At 48.9% G+C, this 22419-nt stretch overlaps 1 protein-coding gene across 1 annotated transcript; it reads left to right on the top strand.

Annotated features, from left to right (window-relative positions):
* Positions 1 to 3644: 3644 nt before the first annotated feature.
* LOC144279605 (phospholipase A2 inhibitor and Ly6/PLAUR domain-containing protein-like) lies at positions 3645 to 12765 on the top strand. Its single transcript, XM_077841179.1, has 5 exons — positions 3645 to 3711; positions 9377 to 9499; positions 10651 to 10809; positions 11522 to 11662; positions 12437 to 12765. The coding sequence occupies exons 1-5, from the start codon at positions 3645 to 3647 to the stop codon at positions 12763 to 12765; spliced, it is 819 nt and encodes a 272-aa protein (XP_077697305.1).
* Positions 12766 to 22419: the final 9654 nt, after the last annotated feature.

Here is a 22419-nt window from a genome sequence, read left to right as displayed (position 1 = left end):
AATTCAGATGTGGAGACATTCTGCATCCCACAGCCCAGTTCGCTACCTAACGTGTTACCTGAGTTTATAAAGAGTGACAACCGGAGCTTTCACAGAACTATACATACCAGACCTGCGGATGTCAACCCCTCAAATTCTCTGAAGGTATGGAAAATGGTTTACGGAGACAGTTTTAAAATAAAACCAGTTGTTGCCCCTTTTAGAAAAGGCTACCGCGTAAAACTATCTAAACCGAAAGAGCTTTTGAAAAAGGTTTGTGGGGGACTTTCCCATTCCCCTCACTCTTGTGTTTTCAATGACAGCCGAGATTCTAGAGAACAAGGCTGCAAACTCGGTGAGGCACCAATACAGAATCACCACCTACCAATTGAATCTGAGCCTTGCATTAATGCATTGATATAACTAATCCCCAGGTTTTCCATCGCACTGTTCACCAGTCGCTCTCCAACCACCCCCTCTCTTTAGACTCCTGGAGATCCTAACACCTGGATTCCGTCTGGAAGCCCCCTACCCATCTCGACAACCTCAGGGAGCAAAACTGGCTTGAAATACAACCAAGGCCGAAACGCACTTCTCCGATCAGTTATTCTGTAACTAAATTCCCCCAGCCGGGCGCGACATCACGGGCATGAGACCCAGTTGGACACAACGCCCTTGACATGGGGCGGATAAGAAAATGTGTCACCAATGAATGTTTGCCCAATTTAAGGAGAAGGAATTTAACAACCTGTTCTGGGCGTGAGAGGGCAGCTGTCCTAATGGGGCCAACTCCATGGTCAACCTTAGTTACCTTGGGATAGTTTCACTAGATCCCCCATTTAGTGTCAATCGACCATCACTCCATTAGAGTAAATGGAACCAGATCCTGGGCTGGTGTCAATTGGCCCTAGCTCTATTGGACAGATCCCCAGCTGCTGTGAATTTGCCCTCGCTCTATGATCCACACCATCTCATGATCTGGCTAAACACCTCCAATGTGCAAACAGTCGCACCTCTACCCTTGTGACTGAGCTGAGTATCACCTCCTAACTCTGTTGCACGAACCAGGAGACTTTACGAGACAAGTTCTATAAAACACAAGCTGATGGGTTGAGAAAGAGTCGGTCTGAATTGTACTTAAAGAGGGAGTGGCCAGGCATGATGGTCGTATTGCATGTTGCTTTCAGTAAATCATTACACCCAATTACGTCCAATTCTGTCTTTGGCCTATATAGAGAGGAAAGGGGCCGTGCTAGACAGGTTAGTGCATCTCTTCAATTTATAGAGAAATTGGAGGTGAACTGGACTATTTTGCACCTGAAGGTAAGAGTTTTTAAGCCGTGTTATATTATCCCTTGTAATCTTCCCTGGTCTGCTGCAAAGCGGGTAAAGGCTGGAGATATATCTCAGGTGCACGCTCCCGCTGCAAAACCCCATGACGACGACAGAGCCGGGATAAAGCGGCTCAGTCTGTGCAAGGGAAAAGAAGCCTCACTCCTGGAGTGGTGGGGGAATGAAATAGGGAGATTTTCAAAGGAAAAACCGGCGGCGAGGGGGGCAGTGTCTGCTGAAACTCCCTGGGAGTCGGGTCTCGGTCTCCCTTTGGCTGCTTTGAACGTCCCAGGTTTAGGGAGCAGAGATGAACCACTCGATGTACTTGATGTGGACTGTCAAAAAGCCTTCGGCACAGTCCCTCGCTGTAAGGCAGGAAGGAATCGAAGCCGTCCTGGGGTGGGAGGCAATGGACCGTCATGGAGCAGAAACAGGACAACAGCCAGAAAACAGGAGTTTGCAGCGTTCTTGTAGCCATTCGGGTCCCGGGATATTAGAGAGACAAGCTGGGGGAAGGAAAAGCTTTTATTGGACCAGCTTCTGCTGGGGAGAGACACGAGCTGTTGAGCAACGCTGACCTGCAGCAGAGCTCGGTGTCGCTCGGAAGCTCGTCTCTTCCCCCCACCTTGTGTCTCTAGAAAACAGAGCCAGAATTCAAGGGAATTTTGTGTGATGGCAAAAGCTTAAAAGTGGAGGCCTCCAGGCTCTGCGCTAGACCCAGCCTTCATGGTACTCAGATGATCTGACGGGGGGTGAGCGAGGAGGTGGTGAAATCTGCAGAGAAGGCAACATATTGAGGTTAGTCGGGAACTTGAGGGAGATCGAACGGAGCTGGGTCAACGGGCAACGCGATGGCAGATGAAGTTGAGTTTTGGTCAATGCAAAGTAACGCACATGGGCAGGGCGGGGGTCTGAAGCCTCCGAGACCTGACAGCTTCTAACTGAACCCGGCTGATCCAGGGAAGGGACTGGAGTGTCCCCGCAGGAGGATCAATGGACACCTCAGCTCGCTGCAGAAGACGAAAGTGAAGAAGCCGCCCAAGGGGGTGGAGATAATGTGGAAACACTGTAGGGCCCCTCTGCAGATTGGCAGGATGCTCTGTCCCTGGCGCCCCACAGGCCATGCCGGTCGCCCCATGTCACAAGGGACGGTGCAGACCTGGAGCAAATATGGAGGAGGGAGTGAAACCTGGGCCAGGCTAGAGCTCTGCAGCAGGACTGGGATCCCACGGGACCCACAGGACCTGCTGCCATAATAGCAGGAGCGGGTAAAAGTGCTTTGTTGCAGGTGGGATTGGGTGGCCAAAGAAAGCCGACTGCGGTAATATGCGGGAAAACACAGGGCAGCAGCTTGTCATCTGTAGAATTTCAGCAATAGAAAGCAAGTTGGCTTTTTAAAAATAAAAGTGTTTATACTTAAATTTAAGCAATGGATAGAAAGCGATTTGATGTCCATTATAACAGCACTTAAATAACTTTTTACATGGTTTAAGTAAGATTTGTTTTATACTTTTAGCGGTAAGAATTATGTCTGACTTCCGTTTATATGTAGAATATATTAACCAGACTATTTTCTTTAAAAGTGGCATGAGGGAATCTCTCTCTCTTGTAGGATTTGCGGGATCTAAGGTTTTTGCAGCTGGGAGAGAAATAAAAATGCAAGAAACAGTTTGGGGGCGGGTCGGAGTGGGATTTGAAAACCAGGCCTATGCAGGACTCTACCCTGCAGTTCCCACTCTGTTTTTCCAGGCATGTCAGTGGCAGGAGGGAGCTGGGAGAAATTTTTCGACTGAAACGTTTCTCCACTGAAAAAAGCAGGTTCAGGGCGAGTGAGACATTTTGCAAATTTGTGTCAATTTCGCCACATTGCTGCAGCTGAAAAAAAATCCGAGAAAAAACATCTTGAAAAAATGGAAATGTTTTGTCTGGACATTTCCCGAATTAGACGTTCTGGATTTTTTCCAACTCAAAATGTCTTTTCATTTCAGAATTGATGGCAGCATTTCTATTTCATCCAATTTTAAAATCTTTCTAAATGCTTGAAAATGAACCAAAATCATTTTTCGTTCGGCTTTGCAGTTGGACGAGAATTTTGGGCCAACCCAAAACGATTTCCCACCCGATCTTTTGGAACTGCCAGTGAAGCACAGAATTGGTTATTTGTGTGACTCCGTTGCCTGGTGCTCCTCTGCCCAAATTTCGGCTGGAATTCCCTATCCCGCCTCATTTTGGTCTTGACTCTCTCCTCTCCCCTCAGGCAGAGCTCGCTGTGTCAACCGGGAGAAGGCCCCGTTCGGCTCCGAGCCCAGCCCCGTGGGCCTCCCAGCACCAGGATGGTTTCCTTCCTCCTCTGCCTTCTCCCTGCTCTCCTAGCTACGACGAATGCACAAACTACCCCACGTGAGTCACCTGCTTCTGTGGCCGTCTAACCCCTCCTGGGCTTGGACCCTTTATACCCCCCGGACTCCCAGTCAGGGGAACATCCAGCATGTGCAGGGAGGGGGGATTAGCTCTGTGTGGGGTACAGGGCCCTGTCTACACTATGGCTGCTGTCGTGTCCCAGCGCTGTAGCTGGGCCAATGGACGGGGTTTTTCCATCCCTCTAGGAACTCACAGTAGTCAGGCCGAGGGAAGCATTCACCCACCAGCCCAGCTGCATCTGCTCCAGGGGTTGGGCTGGCCTAGATGCAGCACTCACGGTGTGGTTCCTCTTCCTCCCAGGGGCCACAGCTATATCAACTTAACTGTACAGTGTAGAGCAGGCCCGAGGGACACCGTTACTGGACACTGCCCTGGATTCTTATTTCTATGAAGGCCCCTCTGCATTGCTTTGGCAGCACAAAGGGGACTCAATAGAGGAGTAAATTATACTGCTAGGGGACTGAGTGTGACCTGGAATCAGGCCTACAATTTCTGGTAGCAGAGGGCTCTCCAACCGAGCAAACAGAGGCAGAAAGAGATCTCATGGCTGGGAGTTGAATTTAGACCGATCCAAGGTGGAATTAATTCTGTCAGCAGCTTCTCAAGAGACAAGGCAGATTCTCCATCCCTTGGACTCTGTACATTGGGATTGGATGCCTTTCTGAAAGACTGGTTGTAGCTGAACCATCAGATATGGGCTGGATGGCAGAATGGCTGGGAGAGGTTCTCTGGCTTGGGCTAGGCTGGAGCTCAGACTAGATCAGCATCAGAGCCTGAAAACCTACACCTCTCTAAAAGAAAAGGTGTGAAGCTGCTGCACTCACACAGCTTGTGTGCAGGGCGCTGTACATAAGGACTGAAGGGAAGAAATTCTTCAAACTTACATGTCCCCAAGAGGTCCCCAGCATGTCCATGTGCTGTGGTTAATGCCACTTGTATCAATGGTAATTTGGGGAACATGGGACAATGATCGTCCTTTTGTTCTGTTTTTTGCCTGGCAATTTCCATCCTTCCCATTCCCCACAGATTGCGAATGGCTGGGCTATTCCAGTGGGATGTGTGCGAAGTTGGCTTTACCTTAAGCCACCTTTATATCCCAAAGACTAAGGGCTGTGTAACCGGGTTGTAAACCTGGGGGACCTGTCATCAGAGAGCCTTCCCAACGGGGAGCAATGTCCACGACAGCTGGCTTCTGCACCCCAAACCCTTCTGCCAGACCCCTCTGCTGGCCAGCTGGCAGCCCAGAGAGCCTGGCTGCACTCACCTCAGTGGCCTTTCCCTATTTCTTCTGTGCAACCAAATAACTTTTGAACGCTGCTTTCCATTAACTCCAGAATGTCAGGGGGTGTTCTAGACATCACTGGGCAGAACCACATTGATTTGGGGGGAAATCAGAAAACTGGAAGAGGGAAATTGGGGTCACACAGAGCCGTTGGTGTCTGGCCAGCCCAGCCAGACCTTCAACCCCCTCTGTAACTCTGTGCAGATCAAAGAAGTGGTTGGTGGCACCATTGACATCTTCCAGCCCATCACCCCCCACCCCCCGCCCAGCTCTGCCCAGCATCCCCATGCAGCTTAACATGTTACATCCTGAGCAGCTGATCTCCCAGGTAGAAACAAGGATGATGGTGGGGGGGGGGGAAGGAATGGGGAGCACACATGGCATGGAGGGAGAAGGGGGTACCCTGGTACAGGGGAGGGCAAATGGGGGGCACCCAGAGCTCCTGGCATGGGAGTGAATTGGGGGACCCTGGTAGGGGGGGATGGGGAATGCGGGGCACACAGAGCCGCTAGCATGAGGCGCGGGGGGGGGGGGGGCCGGCTTTACATGGCATCCCTGAAATCGAACAGGGTGGGAGGGACACGCGAGGTGTTTGTGAGGACCATGGGGGGCTGCCAGGAGCCCCGGGCGGGTGCAATGGACTCAGCCAGCGCACGCTGCGAAGGGAGCGACTCGCCAGTTCTGTGAATACACAACAAGAGCCACTTCTGGGGTGGGCAGAGCTTATTTTGTGGGCAGAGCTTGGGGAAAGCACCATCCCTTTGACCCGTCCCCAATTAGTCCCCCCCGGCTACTGCTGGCCCAGTGGCTGAAACTGCACAGTTACTGAGTGTCCTGGAGGAAATTGGGTCCGTTAAGCCCTCGGTTTGTTTGGAGCAGGTGGTGTTGGTGGGGGGTGGCCCTATATGTGAAAGAAAGCGTAGAGTCAAACGAAGTAAAAATCTTAAATGAACCAAACTCTCCCATAGAAACTCCATGAATTGTAATTCCATGCTTGAATAATACGAATATAGCAGTAGGGAGATATTACCGACCACCTGGCCAGGATGGTGATAGTGACTGTAAAATGCTCAGGGAGATTAGAGAGGCTATTAAAATTAAAAACTCAGTAATGATGGGGGATTTCAACTATCCCCATATTGACTGGGTACATGTCACCTTAGGACGGGATGCAGAGATAAAGTTTTTGACACCTTAGATGGCGGCTTCTTGGAGCAGCTAGTCCTGGAACCCACAAGGAGAGAGGAAATTCTTGATTTAGTGCTCAGTGGAGCACAGGATCCAGTCCAAGGGGTGAATATAACTGAAGTGCTTGGTAATAGTGACCATAATATAATTAAATTTAACATCCCTGTGACAGGGTAAACACCAAAGCAGCCCACCACGGTTGCATTTCATTTCAGAAAGGGGAGCTACACAAAAATGAGGAAGTTAGTTAAAAGGTACCATGCCAAACGTGAAATCCCTGCAAGCTGCATGGGGACTTTTTAGGGACACCATAATAGAGGCTCAACTTAAATGTATCCCCCAAATTAAAAAACATGGTAAGAGAACCAAAAAAGAGCCACCGTGGCTAAACAACAAAGTAAAAGAAGCAGCGAGAGGCAAAAAGGCATCCTTTAAAAAGTGGAAGTTAAATCCTAGTGAGGAAAATAGAAAGGAGCATAAACTCTGGCAAATGAAGTGTAAAAATATAATTAGGAAGCCGAAAAAATAATTTGAAGACCAGCTAGCCAAAGACTCAAAAAGTAACAGCAAAAATTTGTTTAAGCAAATCAGAAGCAGGAAGCTGCTAAACAACCAGCGAGGCCACTGGACGGTCGAGGTGCTAAAGGAGCACTCAAGGAGGATAAGGCCATTGCAGAGAAACTAAATGAATTCTTTGCATCGGTCTTCACGGCTGAGGACGTGAGAGAAATTCCCAAACCTGAGCCATTCTTTTTAGGTGACAGATCTGAGGAACTGTCCCAGACTGAGGTGTCATTAGAGGAGGTTTTGGAACAAACTGATAAACTGAAGAGTAATAACTCACCAGGACCAGAGGGGATTCACCCAAGAGGTCTGAAGGAACTCAAATGTCAAATTGCGGATATACGACTAACGGTGGTATGGAACCTATTATTTAAATCAGCTTCTGTACCAGATGACGGGAGGGTAGCTAATGTGATGCCAATTTTTAAAGAAGACTCGAGAGGTGATCCTGGTACTTATAGGCTGGTAAGTCTGACTTCAGGACTGGGCAAACTGGTTGAAACTGTAGTAATGAACAGAACTGTCAGACACAGAGATGAACATGATTTGTTGGAGAAGAGTCAACATGGTTTTTGTACAGGGAAATCACGCCTCACCCATCTCCTAGAATTCTTTGAGGGGGTCAACAAGCATGTGGACAAGTGGGACCCAGTGAATATAATGTACTTAGATTTTCAGAAAGCCTTTGACAAGGTCCCTCACCAAAGGCTCTTAAGCAAAGTAAGCTGTCATGGGATAAGAGGGAAGGTTCTCTCATGGGTCGGTAACTGGTTACAAGATAGGAAGCAAAGGGTAGGAAGAAATGGTCAGTTTTCAGAAGGGAGAGAGGTAAATAGTGGTGTCCCCAGGGGTCTGCACTGGGCCCAGTCCTATTCACCATATCCATAAACGATCTGGAAAAAGGGGTAAACAATGAGGTGGCAAAACTTGCAGACAGTACAAAACTACTCAAGATAGTAAAGTCCCAGACAGACTGTGAAGAGCTACAAAAGGGTCTCTCAGAACTGGGTGACTGGGCAACAAAATGGCAGAGGAAATTCAGTGTTGATAAATGCAAAGTAACGCACATTGGAAAACATAATCCCAACTATGCATATACAATGATGGGGTCTAAATTACCTGTTACCGCTCAAGAAAGATCTTGGAGTCACTGTGGATGGTTCTCTGAAAACCTCCACTCAATGTGCAGCGACAGTCAAAAAAGCGAACAGAATGCTGGGAATCATGAAGAAAGGGACAGATAATAGGACAGACAATAGCATGTTGCCTCTCTATAAATCCATGGGACACCCACATCTTGAACACTGTGTGCAGATGTGGTCACCCCATCTCAGAAAAGCTATACTGGAATTGGAAAAGGTACAGAAAAGGGTTACAAAAATGATTAGGGGTATGGGACAGCTTCTGTATGAGGAGAGATTAATAAAACGGAATTTTCAGTTTGGAAAAGAGACGACTAAGTGGGGATAAGGGCATATTGGGCTGCATTAGTCGGAGCGTTGCCAGCAGATGGAGGGAAGTGATTATTCCCCTCTATTCGGCAAAGGTGAGGCCACATCTGGAGTACTGGGTCCAGTTTTGGGCCCCCCACTACAGAAGGGATGTGGACAAATTGGAGAGAGTCCAGCGGAGGGCAACGAAAATGATTAGGGGGCTGGGGCACATGACTTACGAGGGGAGGCTGAGGGACCTGGGCTTATTTCATCTGCAGAAGAGAAGAGTGATGGGAGATTCGATAGCAGCCTTCAGCTACCTGAAGGGGGGTTCCAAAGAGGATGGAGCTCGGCTGTTCTCAGTGGTGGCAGATGGCAGAACGAGGAGTAATGGTCTCAAGTTGCAGTGGGGGAGGTCTAGGTTAGATAGTAGGAAACACTATTTCACTAGGAGGGTGGTGAAGCGCTGCATTGGGTTCCCTAGGGAGGGGGTGGAATCTCCATCCTTTGAGGTTTTTAAGGCCCAACTTCACAAAGCCCTGGCTATGATGATTTTTTTGGATTTGGTCCTGTTTTGAGCAGGGGGTTGGACTAGATGACCTCCTGAGGTCTCTTCCAAACCTAATCTTCTCTGATTCTCTGATTCTATGATATTTTAGAGGTCTATAAAATCATGACTGGCATGGAGAAAGTAAATAAGGAAGTGTTATTTATTCCTTCGCATAACACAAGAACTAGGGGTCACCCAATTAAATTAATAGGCTGCAGGTTGAAAACAAACAAAAGGAAGTATTTCTTCACACAGCGCACAGTCAACCTGTGGAACTCATTGCCAGAAGATGTTGTGAAGGCCAAGCTGCAACAGGGTTCAAAAAAGAACTAGATAAGTTCATGGAGGATAGGTCAGGGATGGGCAGGGATGGTGTCCCCAGCCTCTGTTTGCCGGAAGCTGGGAATGGGTGACAGGGGATGGATCACTTGATGATTCCCTGTTCTGTTCATTCCCTCTGGGGCACCTGGCACTGGCCACTGTCAGAAGACAGGACACTGGGCTAGATGGACCTTTGGTCTGACCCAGTCTGGCCGTTCTTATGAAGACTCAGGCTAACGGACATATCAGCGACGACACTGTTACACAACAGTAAGAAAGAAACACTTCTTCTTCTTCTTTCTCCAGCTGCGACCCTGACATGCAAAGTGTGCTCTGGCCTAGAGGAGACCTGTGATACGGCTGTAGGAACCTGCCAAGAAAACAAGGCTACTGGTGGCTGCCTCTCCGTGGCAGAAGATATTACACTGGGTAGGTGACATTGCCGTCACCCCAAGCACATCCCACCCCACACTCTGTCACCATCCTCATCACTAAGGCCAACCCCAGCACAATCCATCCACAAAGCACATCCCCCCGGCACACAACACTCAGTCTGGGCTCGACGCTTGATTTGTTCAGGCAACGTTACAGTGTCTTATGTCGCAACTGGAAGACACGGTGGTTCGAAATCCTAGCCCCAAATTGGAAATCTCCCACTCACTTCAGTGGGGCCAAGATTTCACTCAGTTTTCATCTCCACAATGGACGGCTGCGCTGCAAAAAGCGAAGCTGCTTTGGGTGGAAATGCACGTTCTGAATCATGTTAAAAACAGGAAATTGGCACTGAGATCCCTTGTACACCGTCGGCTTGCTCCCAGTGTTACCTGTCTGAAGCTATTAGTCATCTACTCAGGGCTGGAGCCTAGCCTTACAAGTTTTTCCCCTTGCTTGGGATGCAAATTCAAGGTAGATTTTGCCCATTTGATTTAAAGACATTCAAAACCTTCTCCATGTTCAACTCCCTGAGCAATTCAGGCCGGCGGATTTCACTAGTTCCCTTAACTTCTCAACATTTGCCCTTTGAAAATGAAAACCATAGTTACAGACCCGTTTTTGTTTATCCTTCCATTGAATTAAAGAGAGTAAATGGCTCCTTCCATTTACCCTGTAAGAAGGATGAATAGCGCACCGTCAGCTTTAACATGGTCTGTCTTTATCCATCTATCTAACTATCTATCTCCATACACCCATCTCTCTCTCTCTCTCTCTCTCTGACCACACTCAGGAAATTTTCCCAGCACAGTCACACATGGGTTTATTCAAACTTCCACCCACACAGGGTACGGCTTCACTACAGAGTTAACGTGGGCTGTGACCCGAGGTTTAGCTCTAACACCTCCACCTCCCCCTACTATCCACACACAAAACCCTTTAATCTCAGGCTAGCTGATGCAATTTGGGGTGTAGTTGAGACCCGGGTTCCTCTTTAATTTCTTGAATTGTGGGCCCCAAACTGGACACAGGATCCCAGCAGCTGTTGCCCCAGGACAAACATGGAGGTAAAATAACCTCACTGCTGTTACTTGAGATTTCCCTCTGAGTCTCTTGTTTTCTGTTTTGGTTTTCTGTCTTTAACAAAGATGGGACAAGGACCCCGTTCTTCTACAAACAGTGTCTGAGTAGCTATAAAAGTGACATAAAAGTCCCCATCTCGTTCACTGTTGGGAATGGCCAGTATCTGAGGATCAACACCACACAATGCAACGACACAGATAACTGTAACTCGGGCGCACTGGAAGGTCAGTTGTGGGTCTGTTTTTACTGTCCCTGTTTCATGGCTTGTCCACAGGAACAGTTTGGACGGCGCTGGGCTGGGGTGCGACTGCAGCTGTCCGCGTGCCCCCTGCTGACGCACGTGACCGTCCGAGCGCGTTGCAAGGGCACTAGCTCAAAGCACGTGAACGAAGGGTTCACGCGCGTCAGCAGGGTGCATGTGGACAGCTGGGCCGTGGCAGGCTGGTGCAGGGTCGATTCACACCCTGGCAGATCCTTACACCCCGGATCCCCTTACTACAGTCGAATGGTTCATGTGGACAAGCCCCGGCACAATTGTATTTGTTACCGTTTCTCCCCTTTATTGTCCATTCACTCGAACGTCATTTCTGCCGCCATTGAAATACCCGTAGCTGGCGGGTCTCCAGACCAGGGGGTGGAGCAGTCGGGGCCCATGTGAAATCAGACGGGCGAGGGCTGCAGGCGAGAGAGGGGGCAGCAGCCGGGATGGGCTCAAATGGAAACCTCCCTGAGCCTGTCAGGCTCCACTTCAAACTCGCTGGGGCCTGGAACCGATCGGCTGTGGCGTTCACGGATGGTGATGTCACAGACAGACGGAGAAATGCCGTCGGGCTGGGGGTGGGGCCTTCACGCGCTCGGGCAATGCAGGGCACAGACGAGGGGTTTGAACGAGGTTTAACCCACCCTGTAACCGTCTCGCTCTCTCTCGGTTCTCAGTGCCCACGGGGAGCACCATCGAGAACGGCCTGCAGTGCCCCACCTGCTTTGCTCTGAACTTCGCTGACTGCAACAGCACCATCACCCCTTGTACCGGGGACGAGACCTACTGCCTGGATTTCACTGGGTACCAAGTGAAAGGTAAATTCTGCCAGCTGGCCACAGTGCGGGAGCTCCCCCGGGAATCTCAAGCCTCGGGAACTCCCCAGAGAGCTGGTGAAACCTAGAGTCTGTGCTGGGCCCTTGGGCGGGTGGGGGTGGCCACGACGGATTTTTGGCCAGAGGGAAGGAGTGAGGAACTTGGAAGTTTTCCCTTCCACACCAGCTCCCCCCGCTCAGTGATGCCGCCCGGCTCCTGGAGTTACGACAACACGGTCTCTTGCCATGGGAAGGGTTGTTATGTCAGTGATGCCGAGCTGAGAGAGAACCCAGGAGTCCTGGCTCCCAGCCCCCACTGCTCTGACCACTAGACCCCACTTCCTGTATGTTTAAGGTGGAGCGAAGCTATTGCTCAGTGTGGAAGCTCCTGTTCTCAGTGTGTGTCCAGGATTCCCAGCGCTTTGGGGTGTTTATAAAATAACTGAACTGAGAAGTCGGGGCTGCCGGGGACGCTGAGAGCCGGGCGTGTTCCTCGGGGGGCCGCGCACTGGGGAAGGAGCCGCCCCCGGTGATCAGCTGGGATCCAAACTCCAGCTTCAGTCTCTTGTGGAGCTGCAGAAAGGGGCGCGGGGGAGGCAAGAGGGGACCAGACGCCCGGCCTGCCGTGGCCGGTTACAGCGAGAGCAGGGAGAGCACCGGGCGGGTGGGACCGGGGGGCAGAGGCGGGAACCGCTAGATGGTGGAGACAGAGGTTCTGGGGGCAGAGAAGGAACCAGAGCTGCCCCCGCCTCATAACAGGCTGGTTTCCTCCCTCAGGTTCAACTATTTCAGCATTTACTGGGAAAGGCTGCGGTACTGAGTCCACAAGAGAGATTAAAGGTGAAACCATCCTGATTTCTGCAGTCTACAGATACCGCTTTTTATGGGGGACCTCCGTTCCGGCGGAGAAAATACCCACCATCCTCCCTCGCACAACCACCAGCCCCGCTAATACCCCCACCCCCACCCACTCCCCTACAAACACCACCCTCCCCAAAACAAACCCTGCCACCCCCAGCGGAGCCAGCCCGGCTCTGGGGAAATTCTCCTTTGCCCTCTACCTGCCTGGCCTGACTGGGCTGCTGCTGGTGAAGCTGCTCTCCTGACCCCCGCCCTGCACGGGCCACGTGGCACCTGGTGCCTGGGAATAAAGCCCTGAATTCCCAGCGGCACCATTTCCCCCCTACCCCCACCCCCACCCCCTGAGGCCCCTCGGTGCTGCTGGGGCGATGCAATAACCAAGAGTCTGCACAGCGTATGGGTGGGTGCATCTGTCCCGGTACCTCACGGCTGGCTGGAATCTCTCTGTGCACTAGCAAGTTCACTGAATAAATCAGGAGCTGAAATAAAAGCCCCCGGTGTGTTCTTATGTTCAGGTTGCTCGTTGCCAGAACACAGATTGTCAGTGTAACCCACACGCCTCCTGGCTGCGGTGTCTGTCCCATCTAGTGGCACCGAGACCACTTAGAAAGACAGATCAAACGAGTCTGCTCTACAGCCTGAGCTAAGAGCCAGTTGACTTTCGGCTCTTCGGGTAGAGGCTTCTGCATTTCGCTCCAGAGGTTCGGTCCTACCCGCCGACAATGGCTTTACACCAGTACAAGCTTAATTCAGTCCCAGGAGCATTGGCATTGTGCTCCAGCCTTTGATTCCACGATCACACACTGTACGTTCTCCACCGCAGCCCTGCCTCGGTCAATACGACTTTTTGTTCTCGCCGGTGCGGGGGACCTCAAGCCGTATTTCCCACCCGCCGTTCCAAGCCTGCGCTGCGCTGAATGATTAATGACACCTCCTGGGCCTCTCTGTGGAGTTCTCACCACGGGATCTGAGGGCGTCACAAACATTGATGACTTGGTCTGTGCAACAGCCCTGTGGGACCCGGGAAACTGAGGCACGGCGGGACTCCACACAGGGAGTCCTGACACACATCTCCCCATGCACGTGGCCAAACTGCTATCCACAGCTTGAGCAGAGCTAGGGCGGGTCCCTCTCCTGAAGCTGGGCCGGACCCCTCCCAGGTGCAGTGTGGATACACCCCAAAGGGCCTCCCACAGGGCCTCCCACAGCTGGGGAGAGAAAAGGCTGCAGGGCCAGAGGTGGGGGGAAGCCGCTGGGAAGGGGGAGGTTTCAGAGGAGCAGCCATGTTAGCCATGTATCCGCAAAAAGAAAAGGAGGACTTGTGGCACCTTAGAGACTAACCAATTTATTTGAGCATGAGCTTTCGTGAGCTACAGCTCACTTCATCGGATGCATTCAGTGGAAAATACAGTGGGGAGATTTATATACACAGAGAACATGAAACAATGGGTGTTACCATACACACTGTAAGGAGAGTGATCAGGAAAGGTGAGCAGTTACCAGCAGGAGAGCGGGGGGGTGGGGGGGCAACAAACATGGGGTAATAGTTTTACTTTGTGTAATGACCCATCCACTCCAAGTCTTTATTCAAGCTAAGTTAATTGTATCCAGTTTGCAAATTAATTCCAATTCAGCAGTCTCTCGTTGGAGTCTGGTTCTGAAGTTTTTTTGTTGAAGAATTGCCACTTTTAGGTCTGTAATCGAGTGACCAGAGAAATTGAGAAAGTGTTCTCCGACTGGATTTTGAATATTATAATTCTTGACGTCTGATTTGTGCCCATTTATTCTTTTACGTAGAGACTCCCCGGTTTGACCAACGTACGTGGCAGAGGGGCATTGCTGGCACATGATGGCATAGATCACATTGGTAGATGTGCAGGTGAACGAGCCTCTGATAGTGTGGCTGATGTGATTAGGCCCTATGATGGTGTCCCCTGAATAGATCTGTGGGCACAGTTGGCAACGGGCTTTGTTGCAAGGATAGGTTCCTGGGTTAGTGGTTCTGTTGTGTGGTGTGTGGTTGCTGGTGTCCCCTGGGGACAGTCCTTGGGCAGCAGCCTAGCTGGGCCACCCTGGCAGAGGATGAGTGGGAGTCACAGTGCAGTTGCCGATTTCCACCCTTGTCTCAGTTAAAGCAACTGGGCTCCTCTCTGAGGATATTTAATCTTCCAGGGCACGTTTCCTAAATGTTGCTGTCATTGGATATTCCCCAGGCTGGAGTTCACCTCCACCCCAGAGGTGGTTGCGTTTCAGTGCTATCCTAGCCCGGAGGGATCTGAGGTCCCTTGGCACGTAAGAGAGAAAGAAACGTACTCGGGTAGTACCTAGAGATCAGGGACCTGGTGTGCCAGGCACTGCACAGACATGCTGACACTGTCCTGCCCTGAAGATCTAGATAGATAGATAGATAGATGGTGGGGGCATATGTGGATAGCTAGCTAGCTAGCTGGAGGAGGAAGAGAACCTAAGACATAAGTCCTTGAATCAGAGGCCTGGTATGAGGCAGGACCTGCTCAAAGAATCTGGCAAGAACAGGGCTGATAATGCAGAAATACACATTCCTAAGAAGTGCTAGGCACAGAGCGCTCACGCAAACACATCCCGATATCAGATGGTACTGGAACACCCCGATATCAAGGATGGTACAAAGCCATTCCCCAAGGATAATAGGAATGCACTGAGCCCTCCTAAAAGATAAGGTCAGTATGTAATAGAGATGTTTTAATCAAACCAACATGTACACGGTAATGAGTAGTAACGAGCCATGTCAGGGGACAGTAACTACAGTAGCTATGTCAGAGGGGCAGTACGTAACTTGTTTGTATCGGGGTATAAAGATGTATCTCAGAGGGAGTGTCTTTGTCTAGTCTAGGGAGGAACAGAAAGTCCCACTGTTCACTGAGCTGGTCCATCGTTACAGGCATACCTGTATTAGTGGCCCAGTAAAGTCTGCGGGATACTAGTACCGTACTTCGTCGACAATAAACCTGGCCTGGTGCCTTCATCCTTTAACGGATCTTGTGGTCATTGGGCAATTCGCTCGAGGTTTGCCCTGCCAGATGTCTGTGCAGGACTGGGGCGGCACACAGAGGGAACACACACATGCAACCAAACATCTATCAACATCTAACCACACTAGTTAGGGGGGTGTATGGGGACAGATAAGTAGTACAAACATTGAACCTGCCCTTTTCCCCCTCAGCCCCACCCACTTGTCACCATAAGACTCACCCCTTGGGGTATTACTTCAGGGGTCAAGATGGACACATGGCTGGAAGCAAGGGGTGGCGTGTGACCCCTCTAAGAACTCCTCTACTAAGTGGGGTTGGTCTCAGCCCATAGGACCTCCCTGAGAGAAGACTTGACCAATCAGGGCAGGTTCTGGGGTGGGGTGACCATCCCGAAAGAGGGCTGTGTGACCCCTCTAAGGACTCCCACCACCGCCCTCTACCAAGGGGGTTTCAGCCCCCCTTAGGGCATCCAGAAGGGAAACGTACAATTAGAATAGGTATAGTGTGAGGGTCTAGGCTGGAACCCCCCCTCCCCCAAATCTCTGGAATCTGAGAGTGATTTTGAGTACATCTTAACAGCAACAGACATTCGGCCTAAATAAGCCTGGGCCTTAGGCCTAAAAGACAAGACGGGCAGTGAAGTATCCATGTCCTTTAAGGCTATTTTCAGCGAAGCTTGCATGCCTCAAAAATTACAAACCAATCAGGGAAAAGCATTTTTAAACAACCCTTCAAGCAGATTGTTGAAGCGGCGTTAATGGCGTTCTCCATTTTGTTACTAACAATGAAGTCAAAGCGGGGGTTGTGGAGCCATTTAACAGAACTTTAAAATCTCGGCTGTGGAGACATTTTGCATCCCACCACACCGTTCACTACCTCGACGTGTTCCCTGAGTTTATAAAGAGTGACAGCCAGAGCGTTCACAGCCCGCACTGACGTTTTCATGGTCCTGCTGCTGCTCTATCCAGCCAGCCAGGCGCCTGGTCTTTGGCAGCCTTCCCTGGGCCCGGTTCTGCCCGGTGAGCTCTCTGCGGTGAGCTGCCCGTGGCTTGCTGCTCATCTAGCCAGCCAGGCTCCCGGTCCTCCCTCGTCAGGTCTCACACAGCCACTGAAGGCTCTGCTCTGTGGCTTGCCTTTTATCTGGCCCTTCTGGCCCCCTATTGGTCGATCCGTCAGCCCCTCTGATTGGCCGCTCCTCTGCAGCCACTCTAGGCTGCCTGGAGAACTTCTCTCTGCTCTACTCCGGGGCAGGGTGATACAGGACAGCGAGGCCTCTAGCAGGGGGCCTCTGGAACTAGTCCGCCTGCCACAGTATGGAAAATGGTTTACAGAGACAGTTTTGAAATAAAACCGGTTGTTGCCCCTTTTAGAAGAGGCGACCATGTGAGACTATCTAAAACCAAAAGAGCTTGTGGGGGACTTTTCCATTCCCCTGTTACGCTGCGGCCCCGTCCGAGGAAGGAACGAGTTTGTCACCATCCCCTAGGATAAACCGCATTACGTGCCTGTCCGTAAACAACACATCGACACCATCACCCCTGAAATAAAGACCAGGCCCTCTCAGAGGTCCAGAGAGGCCTGGGCCACTTCCAGCTTTAGAGGCCCCTAGCCATAATAAAAATAAAAAATGACGACACATCAAAACAAAATAAGGCACCAAAAAAAGAGTGAGACATAATTTGAATATTTTTTAATTTAACAAATGCTTTTCTAGCCTTTTTCTGGGCAAATGCACTAATTATTGAGGAAAAAATCTAGCTTTCGTGCAATGTCACAGTTGACATTAAGCATGGTGAGCCCATTCAAACGCTCTTGTCCCATAGTTGAATGGTGATAGTTCTTTACCTGCTTCAACACATTGGAGGTGTGTTCACCTGAAGCCACTGATGGAGACAAACTGACAAAAATACGCAATGCAATTGTGATATTAGGAAACACCCTAGAGAGTCCACATTCGAGTATTTCTTGAAGCAATTCTTTTGGCTTGCAATCCAATTTAAAGTTCGTGGACTATATTCGTTTGAGGAAGATGACCTCGTCACTGAGATCTTTTGAGATTTTTTCATTGTACTGTTGCTGAAATTGTTCAGCTGCAGAAAGTAGATCTTCATTACTCAGTCTGATGAACTGCCAAAGAAACCCCCAAAGGGTACAAATAGAGTCAATGACGACAAGAGAGACATTGACCCTATAATGCTGCTCGGCACCGGATTCAGTAGGTAAGTTGCGATTGGTGGAGAACTCAGAAGAAATGCCAATATTCTGTGCTACTAATTTGGACTCAGTCAGGATCGCATCCCCTTGTTCACGAATCTGTTGAATGTCATTGATAAGACTTTCAGTGTTATCCCTCTCAACATCCAGTCTAGCATTGGGTGCTTCAACTCCCAGATTAGTTTGGTGGATCATTGTAAGTAGCTTCATCCACAAAGATGACATCAGAATGCTTTCAAATTTGGACATGTGCTTCTGAATAGACTGAAGTTCAGTTCGAGCCTTTGCAGTGAGATTGAGGGATTCAAACTCATTTAAAGCCTTTCTCACAGAATTCAAATGCGGTGCAACCGGTTGAACCCCATCAATCCATGCAGACCATCTAGTTTGGGACATCCCCTGCAGTGAAACAGGAAGAGATTGCTTCAGAATTTCCCACCTTTGTGGACTGCTACTGAAGAGATTGTACATTGCTGAACAGCTCCGAAGTAAGTAATTGCCTCCTTGCATGATTCAGCCCAGTCAACACCTACAAGGTTTAGTGTGTGGTTTTCACAGCTGGAGAAAATAGTTTGAATTATGCTCAGGCAGAACTGCTTGTCCACCTTGGTACTTCCCAGCCATATTAGATCCATTGTCCGAGGCTGAACCAATGAAGACTTGAAAATCTCACTTAAAACCTTCTAGAGTTGCTAGTACTTGAGCAGCAATTTCTTTTCCAGTTTTTCTCGTGAAATTATCAAACAAAATAAACCTTTCTTCAATTGAAAATTTTGAGCTGTCTACAATCTTAACATATCAAATAACCATAGTAGTCTGTTCCTTGTGAGAATAATCTGGAGTGGCATCAACACTGATTGAAAAATACTTGGCATTTCACATCTCATCAAGAATGGCTGTTTGTACGAATGACCCACATAGCTCAATAAACTCGTTTTGTCTGTGTGTGGAGAGGCAATGGACTTGCATGTGCTTTGGACTCTCTTGCGACTCTCAAACACATTTAACATGCTCTCATAAAAGTGGGTCATATTTGCTGAGGAGCTCAACTATGCCTTGAAAGCTTCCATTTGAATGATCACCAATACATTGACTGGAACCAAAGAAAGCAATCCCTGCTCAGGAAGAACAAGGATGACATCCAGGATGCGCTCAAGAAGTTTTTTTTCCAGTTATTAGTTTTGTAGAGAGTTCAGTCAAGAGTAAATTCTCAACTGAACTTTCAGCTGATGCTGCCCTACTGGCTGATTTCAATGTAACATAGTTTTCTTTGGGTATGTCTACACTACCTGCCGGATCGATCTATCGGGGATCGATTTATCGCATCTAGTGTAGATGAGATAAAATCAATCCCCGATCGCTTTGCCGTCAACTCCTGTACTCCACCACGGCAAGAGGCAGAAGCAGAGGTGACGGGGAGCAGCGGCAGTTGACCCCGCGCTGTGAGGACGCGAGGTAAGTCAACCTAAGATACATCGACTTCAGCTATGCTGTTCTCATAGCTAGAAGAACAGGAGGACTTGTGGCACCTTAGAGACTAACAAATTTATTAGAGCATAAGCTTTCGTGGGCTCCAGCCCACTTCATCGGATGCAAGTTTGTATGGTAACTTCCAACTTATCTGTGTGTATATCTATCTATCTATCTTACTATATGTTCCATTCTATGCATCCGATGAAGTGGGCTGTAGCCCACTAAAGCTTATGCTCTAGTAAATTTGGTAGTCTCTAAGATGCTACAAGTCATCCTGTTCTTTTTGCGGATACAAACTAACACGGCTGCTGCTCTGAAACCTATTCTCATAGCTGAAGTTGCGTATCTTAGGTCGATCCCCACCCCAGTGTAGACCAGGGCTTTGTGTGACGTTGAACTCTCATGTGATGATATCCGGTCTTTCAACTTCCTCCAACCTCTGTTGATGCTCCATCCTGAGTGATCAGAGAGAACTGGTGCATTTGCAGCACTGTTGTTCAAAATGAAGCAGGGTGCACAGTACAGAGATTGTTTTTCCCATACTCCAGCATAACCAGTCTCTTGTGCAGGTCTCACCATTTGGAAGAGTTTCTGTCAGCAGACGAGTAGGGAGAGCATGATTATCAGCATCTCGTGGAATGTTACTTGGAATTTCAAAACAACTAATTTGAGGAAAAGTTTGCATTTGGGCAGCATTGATCTTGTCAATAATTCCAACGTCAGTCAGAGTCAAACCCGTAATACTCATGAATTGCTCTTGCTGCGTAAGAACTACATCTTCCTGTTGAGTTTCTTGATCGTCTGCTGCATCTGTTAACTGTTGGCACATCTCCTTCTTGACTACTGTCCTCATGACCCGGTATTGACATTGAAACATCACCTATTGCAGTTTGGCGTTTGCATTATCTGTAGCAGTGTTTGCTGGGTAAGGTGCGTTTTCCAGTGGTTTGAGAAATGAAGTTATTGGCTTTGAGCTCTTAGCTGCTGCTTCACTCAATTGTTTTCGCTGTCTCTTGCTTGCACCACTTTCAAATCTCCTCTTCATAGTGATCTATCTGCTCACTATGTAGCCTATCCACACTTGAAATCTTCTGCTGTCAATAAGTAGCTTATCTACTCTTGAAATCTTCTACTGTAAACGTGTACACAAATGCTGAAACCACTTAAAATGAAGGAATACTGATTAAGAACACAAAATGAAACAGTCAGGTTATTATCCTTATCACTGAACCAAAACTCAAGCACGCAAGGTGTAATATAACAGGCTGAGCTGAAGACAAAGGGATGACATATATATTGTAAACACAGACACGGATACAGACAGAGGGATAATGTCAAAAAATTTCTTGATCAACCCTACTGTTGGTGGTCAAGGGCTTCAGAGAAAGTACACCTAGATATTTTTTTTTCAAAAGTATAGAAATGTTGTATTTCAAGCAAAACATTACCATTTTTAAAATTGCTTTTTTAAAGCATGAAAAACATTATACATGGAGCTATTCGGGTCTCTCTTTAGGCTCCTGGAGATCCTAACCCTGGCTTCTCTCTGGAAGCCCCCTACCCATCTCGACAACCTCAGGGAGAAAAACTGGCCTGGAATGCAACCAAGGCCGAAACACTCTTCTCTGCTCAGTTATTCTATAACTAAATTCCCCCAGCCGGGCGCAAGGTTGTGCTCTTGGGATCCAGTTTGACGCAACACCCTTGATATGCGGCGGGTAAGAAAATCTGTCCCCAGTGAATATTTACACAAGTCAACGACAAGGAAGCTAGCAACCTGTTCTGGGAGTGGGAGGGGAGCAGTTGTCATGGAGCCAACTCCATGGTCATCCTCAGTTTCCTTGTGATAGTTGCACTGGACCCCCCCCATTTGGTGTCAATTGGCCCTAGCTCTATTGAAGTCAATGGGGCCTGATCCGCACCTGCTGTGAATTTGCCATCGCTCTACGATCCACACCATCTCAGGATGTAGCTAAAGAGTTCTCATGTGCAAACAGTCGCACCTCTACCTTGTGACTGAGCTGAGTACCACCTCTTATCTCGGTTACATGAGCCAGCAGACTGCGTGAGACAAGTTCTATAAAACACAGTGGGTTGAGAAGGGTCAATCTGAACTGTATTTAAAGAGGGAGTGCCCAGGCATGAGGGTCGTATAACATGTTACCTTTCAGTAAGTCATTCACAGTTACTCCCAATGTATATATGAATCTGATCCTGTCTTTGGACTAAGAAAAGGAGGACTTGTGGCACCTTAGAGGCTAACCAATTTATTTGAGCATAAGCTTTCGTGAGCTACAGCATCGGATGCATACTGTGGAAAGTGTAGAAGATCTTTTTATACACACAAAGCATGAAAAAATACCTCCCCCCACCCCACTCTCCTGCTGGTAATAGCTTATCTAAAGTGATCACTCTCCTTACAATGTGTATGATAATAAACACGGCTGTTACTCTGAAACCTGTCTTTGGACTATAGAGAGAGGAAAGGGGTCGTGCTAGACAGGTTAGTGCGTCTCTTCGGTTTCACAGAGAATTTGGAGGTGAACGGAACCACTGTGCTGCTGAAGTTAAGAGTTTTTAATGCTGTGTTAAATTATTCTTTGTAACCTTTCATGCTCTGCCACAAAGCGTGTAAATCAGGGGCTCTCAACCTTTCCAGACTATCGTACGCCTTTCCGGAGTCTGATTTGTCTTGCGCACCCCCAAGTTTCACCACACTTAAAAACTATTTGCTTACAAAATCAGACATAAAAATACAAAAGTGTCATAGCCACACTATTACTGAAAAATGACTGACTTTTTCACTGCTACCATGTCATGATAAAATAAATCGGTTGGGATATAAATATTGTACTTACATTCAGTATAGTCGATAGAGCAGTAGAAACACGTCATTGTCCATAGGAAAGTTTAGTTTGCACTGACTTTGCTGGTGCTTTTTATGTAGCCTGTTGTAAAACTAGGCAAATATCCAGATGAGCTGACGTACCCGAAGACCTTGCGTACTTCCAGGGGTACACGTACTCCTGGCTGAGAGCCACCGGCGTAAAGGATGGGGTTTGAAGCATTCCTAGACCTGACAGGTTCTAACCGAACCGGGCTGATCCAGGGAAGGGACCGGAGTGTCCCTGCAGGAGGATCAATGGACATCTCAGCTCGCTGCAGAAGTGGAAAGGGAAGAAGCCGCCCAAGGGGGTGGAG

The sequence above is a fragment of the Eretmochelys imbricata genome, chromosome 24, assembly GCF_965152235.1.
Source record: "Eretmochelys imbricata isolate rEreImb1 chromosome 24, rEreImb1.hap1, whole genome shotgun sequence".
Lineage (NCBI taxonomy): Eukaryota > Metazoa > Chordata > Testudines > Cheloniidae > Eretmochelys > Eretmochelys imbricata.
The sequence above is the reverse complement of the archived record's forward strand: the minus strand, read 5'-3'. Positions and strand labels throughout refer to the sequence as shown.

What these genes read in the sequence shown, in the direction of transcription:
- LOC144279605 (XM_077841179.1), top strand. Translation starts at nt 3,645, where the DNA reads ATGGTTTCCTTCCTCCTCTGCCTTCTCCCTGCTCTCCTAGCTACGACG. An exon ending in TAACTCGGGCGCACTGGAAG is followed by an intron (nt 10,810 to 11,521) that starts GTCAGTTGTGGG and finishes CTCGGTTCTCAG; the next exon opens with TGCCCACGGGGAGCACCATC. An exon ending in CACTGGGTACCAAGTGAAAG is followed by an intron (nt 11,663 to 12,436) that starts GTAAATTCTGCC and finishes TTCCTCCCTCAG; the next exon opens with GTTCAACTATTTCAGCATTT.